Below are 5,667 nucleotides of genomic sequence, written 5' to 3' on the forward strand. Positions count from 1 at the left end.
AAATATTATTGTCCATCTACTCCTAAAGATAAGGAAATTAGTATACATATGTTTTTCCTGCCCTAGATTTTTCTAATTACATTATTTTTACATTGCAAATGTTTATAATATTTACATCTGTCCTTTAACCATTTTGATAATTTTACTTCAGTTGTTTATTTAAATGGATTAAGTGTGAAAGTGATGTTTTAATGTCAGGGCAAAAATGTGTGGAAAAGATGGATTATTGAAAAATATTTGGGAGTAAGTAGATAGCTTAACTGGGGGGAAAAAAGGTAGATTTTTACCTTACTCCTTATAACAAATTTTTGCATAACTCTCCCCATCTCCTCTCCACAAAACATCAGCGTAAAGAATGTCAAAAGAGAAATAGGAAAAAAAAACCCAAGATCTACTATAAATTAAAAAGGAAATGCAAATGGCTTTTCAACATATGAGAGAGATGATCAACATCTCCCATAATGAGAAATACCAATGAAAACTATAGTGAGAAAAGTTTTCACTGATCTGACAAAGTTCAAACAGTATCAGTCTTCATACTTTCACAGTGGGACTATAACTTGGTGCAAATGCTTTGAAGGACAAATGGGCAATATCTATGTAAATTTAAAATCCACATGGATGAGCAATTCCACTTCTAGGAATTTATTTATTTATTTTTATTTTAATTTATTTTTTATTTTTTTGAGATGGAGTCTTGCTCTATTGCCTAGGCTGGAGTGCAGCGGCACGATCTTGGCTCACTGCAACCTCTGCCTCCTGGGTTCAAGTGATTCTCCTGCCTTGGCTTCCCGAGTAGCTGGGATTACCGATGCATGCCACCATGCCCAGCTAATTTTTGTATTTTTAGTAGAGACAGGGTTTCACCATGTTGACCAGGTTGGTCTTGAACTGCTGACCTCGTGGTCTGCCCACCTTGGCCCCCCAAAGTGTGCTGGGATTACAGGCACGAGCCACCGTGTCCGGCTGAAATTTATTCTTAAGATATTCTTACACAGGTACAAAATGCCATATACATGAGGATATTAATTGCAGCACAGTTTGTAATATCAAAAGATTGGAAACATCCTAAATGGGTTGGTTAAACAAATTACGGTCCATCTGAGAATATTATGGAGCCATTAAAAAGAATGAGGTAGCTTTGCATGTAGTAATACAAAACAATATCCTAAGCATACTGTAAAGTAAAAAGAAAAATCAGGGTGGAACGGTTTTAATGGTTTGCTGTCATTTGTGCAAAAAATAAAAACAATATTTACTTTTATATGCATAAAATATCTCTAGAAGGAGAGGTACAAAATAGGTGCAGTGGTTGCTAGTGAGGGGGCCTGAAATGGGAGGGAGATTTCTTTTTCATGTTCTACCTTCTCTTGTTATTTTTTGAGACAGAGTCTCGCTGTTGCCCAGGCTGGAGTGCAGGAGCACGATCTTGGCTCACTGCAACCTCCCAGGTTCAAGCGATTCTCCTGCCTCAGCCACCCGATTAGCTGGGACTACAGGTGTGAACCACCATGCCTGGCTAATACTTGTATTTTTAGTAGAAATGAGGTTTCTGCATGTTGGCTAGGCTGGTCTTGAACTTCTGGCCTCAGGTGATCTGCCCACTTCAGCTTCCTAAAGTGCTGGGATTATAGGTGTGAGCCATTGCACCCGGCTCCCTCCTCCTCCTCCTCCTCCTCCTCCTCCCCCCTCCTCCTCCTTCTTCTTCTTCTTTTCTTCTTCTTTTTTTTTGAGACAGGGTTTCATTCCTGTCACCCAGGCTGAAGTGCAATGGCAGGATCTTAGCTCATGGCAACCTCTGCCTCCCAGGCTCAAGTCATTCTCCTGCTTGAGCCTTCCAAGCAGCTGGAACTACAGGCGCATGCCACTGCACCTGGCTAATTTTTGCAGAGACGGGGTTTCGTCATGTCCAGGCTGGTCTTTAATACCTAGGTTCAAGTGATCTGCCTGCCTCAGCCTCCCAAAGTGCTGGGATTACAGGTGTGAGGCACTGTGCCCAGCCCCATGTTCTACCTTCTACTATATTTTTCCTTTTGGAAATTTGTATGACCTATTCAAAATGAAGAACATACAGCTTCTTTAGCCATGCAAAATAAATAAATAAATAAGTATTTGGGAAGGGGCCTCTTTAAATTCAATATTTACCGCCAACCCTTTTACCAGTTTCTCTAGTCCCTCATTCATTCTTCCTCCTTGCCTTCCTCCCTCTTTTTCTTCTTTTTGCTTCATCTCTATATTGGCTAGATTCTGTTATTGATCAGTTTTTAAAAGGAAAGCACTGGAAGGTTGCATTGCCTAAATTTGTGGGGTTTGAAGATGTCAGCTGCCTTTATAATTTAAGAACACCTTGGCTGGCTCACAATTCTTGGCTTTTATTTTCCTTCCCTTAGAACTCTGCAAACATTTTTCTATTGTTTTCTGGCTTTGACTGTTCCTGAAGAGGTAGGTCTGGAGCCAGCTGGTTTATCCACCCCAAAATAAACTTTTTCAGTCTGTTTGTATGAATCTTTCTTTATTCTTGGAGTTCAGGGACTTCACCAGGACATGATTTATTGATCAACGAAGATCAGTTTCATGGTCCCCACTCTTCAGGGATCTGCTTAAATGTCACCTGCTTGAATGGCCTTCTCCTTACCTAAAACAGCAGCACCTGTCAATCTTGATGCTTGTCTAATTTATTTTTCTGCACCACACTTACCATCAACTGGCACTATAACATATATTTATTTCTTTTCTTTTTTCTTTTTTTTTTTTGAGACCTAGTGTCGCCCTGTTGCCCAGGCTGGAGTGCAGTGGCATGATCTGCTCACTGTAACCTCTGTCTTCCGGTTTCAAGCAATTCTCCTGCCTCAGCCTCCTAAGTAGCTGGGATTATAGGCACCTGCCACCACACCCAGCTAATTTTTGTATTTTTAGTAGAGATGTGTTTCACCATGTTGGCCAGGCTGGTCTCGAACTGGTGACCTCGTGATCCTCCCACCTCGGCCCCCCAAAGTGCTGGGATTACGGGCGTGAGCCACCACGCCCAGCCTACTGATTTCTTACTCCTTCTTGTAAGTTTCTTTTTCGTTTTTTTGAGACGGAGTCTTGCTCTGTCACCCAGGCTGCAGTGCAGTGGCACAATCTCAGCTCACTGCAAGCTCCGCCTCCTGGGTTCACGCCATTCTTCTGCCTCAGTCTCCCAGATAGCTGGGACTACAGGTGCCTGCCAACACGCCCGGCTAATTTTTTGTATTTTTAGTAGAGACCGGGTTTCACCGTGTTAGCCAGGATGGTCTCGATCTCCTGACCTCGTGATCCCCCCGCCTCAGCCTCCCAAAATGCTGAGATTACAGATATGAGCCACCACGCCTGGCCCTTTCTTGTAAGTTGCATAAGGGCAGGCACTATGTTTTTATTGTGTACTACTGTATTCTCTGTGCTTAGAATAGTACTTGACACCCAGCAGACAATCAGTAAATATTTGATGAATAGTTGCCTCATTTGATTTGGCCCATCAAATCAGGATGGAATCAAATCAAAGAAAGATCAAAACATTTATTTCCAGAAAAGTTTTCTTCAAGGATATGTTTAAATATCTTCTGTTCCATGTGTTTTGTTTTCTTTTTCAGGAATAATAGGTTGGCATATATTAGATCTCCTGTGTCTTCCAAATGTATTGTTTTCTTTATACTCATCTTTATAACTTTTATTATTTGCACTTAATTCTATTTTATTTCCTTAAGCCTATTCACCATTGAAAACATCCTAAATGGGTTGGTTTACTACATGTTCATTGCTTATAACATGATTTTTTAAATTGTTATGTTTTTTCTCTTCCATTTTTTTCTTTACCTCTACCCATTTGCTTTTTATATCCTTTTGCTGTCTGTAATCCTTAACTTTAACATAGCCCAAATTTATTCACTTTTTTCTTTCTTTCTTTTTTTTTTTTTTTTTTAAAGAGATGGTATTTTCACTCTGTTGCCCAGGTTGGAGTGCAGTGGCACAATCATAACTCATTATAACCTCAAAATCCTCCTGGGCTCACATGATCCTCCTGCCTCAGCCTCCTGAGATGCTGGGGTTATAGGTATGAGTCACCAAACCCAGCTCCACATTTTTTTCCCTTTTGTGGTAGTAATTTTTGTGTCTTGGTTTTTTGTTTGTTTGTTTTTAAGATCTTCGTGTATTTCAAGGTAATAAAGATATTATTGCGTGTTTCTGGTGTTTCGTTCTGGTTGCTATTTTCCCCTAAAGAAACATGGAAATGTTGCTACGTAGTTCATGTTTAAAACATGTAAGGGCTCCACAACAAAGGAGAACAAGATCAAGCCCTTTGTCCTGTTGCTTCTCTTACCATACTCCTATGGCCTACTGCTCACAAGAAGAAAAAACTTACTTGTCACCTGGCCAAGGTGTTGGCCAAATGTCAATTATAAAGGCAGACATTTTAAAGCTTTACAAATTGAGACAATACAACTCTTCTGAGTTTTTCTTAAAAACGAACAAACAAAACTGCTACACAATAAAAGTCAGCCATTCTAGAGATGGAAGAAACAGAAAGGGTTGAAAAACATACATGCAAAAAAAGGATTAAAGAAATCTGGACTACTGTGTGCCAAATAAAACATTTCTACTGTAAAAGATTTCCACATACTACACTGATACTGATGCAACACACTGCCTATGTATAAAGTCCACAATAAAATATTACATGACAAGAGATGCTTGGTGACAGTTAAATCAAATAAATGTGGTTAACATGATACTCTTATCACTAACATGTCATAATACTATGGAAATGTCTACTCTATATAGTTATCATATACCTTCACTGCCTGAGGATTTGGCAACAACCTAACTGAAAATCCCAGAGTTGGTGTTTGAACTACCAGCCAGCTCTGTCCTGAGACCACGGGATTAATATTTATGCAGATATTAGGCCCAGGAACATCGTAATGATGACTAGAGCAAGGAGGAGAAATATTATTTGTTATAAGGCAAAAAAGGAACAGGGAGGGAGGGGAAAAAATGGAAAAGATAGGGGAAAAACTATCCACAGGGAATATATAGCACATATGTGGCAATAATCTTGCTATTTCTTTGCCTAGCTACTTATCTCTGGATAAATGACAAGGCAGCACGTTCTAAACCACTTTGTCATGATGAGCTGCCACAGCAATGATTTATTATATTCCACTATAACACGACTTTAAATCCCCCTCCTCAAATATAAATTTGAAAAATTACCCTTAATAGTTCTGCTGATGTTGGCCTTTCCTGAGGTATTTTCTGCAGGCAGTAATCAACAAATCTCCTAAAGGAGTCTGTCCTGTGTGTGCAAATACACAAAAGAAAATAAACTCAGGGTCTGTAGAGCACACTGATTACTTAAAACAATTTTCATTCAAGAGAAAATTTTGCATTTAAGGAGATTTTAAAAAATAAACGCTTTGGAATATCAGGAGAACTGGAGCATTTTCAAGTTACGATATCTAAAATTAATTCTTTTGGATAATGAGTAAGGACAAGTTTCAAGTCAGTCAACATACAAATACATCTTAATATACAAGGAAGGTCAAATCATAATATATATCAGAAAACAAAAATACTACATTTTTATAAAATAGTTTTATGTACATTTTTCTCTCCAAAGACAACAATTCTTTTTTTTTTTTTTTTTTT

At 38.9% G+C, this 5,667-nt stretch overlaps 1 protein-coding gene across 3 annotated transcripts in view; it reads right to left on the reverse strand.

Annotated features, from left to right (window-relative positions):
* The window catches only part of TAOK3 (TAO kinase 3), a 248,328-nt gene that overhangs the window by 72,809 nt on the left and 169,852 nt on the right, over positions 1 to 5,667 (reverse strand). For all 3 annotated transcript variants that reach the window (XM_011928713.1, XM_011928714.1, XM_011928715.1), the window contains one exon: positions 5,233 to 5,314. In XM_011928713.1, the coding sequence (XP_011784103.1) occupies positions 5,233 to 5,314 (82 nt within the window). The remainder of the gene's footprint in view (positions 1 to 5,232; positions 5,315 to 5,667) is intronic.

Source organism: Colobus angolensis, unplaced genomic scaffold (genome assembly GCF_000951035.1).
Source record: "Colobus angolensis palliatus isolate OR3802 unplaced genomic scaffold, Cang.pa_1.0 Scaffold79, whole genome shotgun sequence".
Taxonomy (NCBI): domain Eukaryota; kingdom Metazoa; phylum Chordata; class Mammalia; order Primates; family Cercopithecidae; genus Colobus; species Colobus angolensis.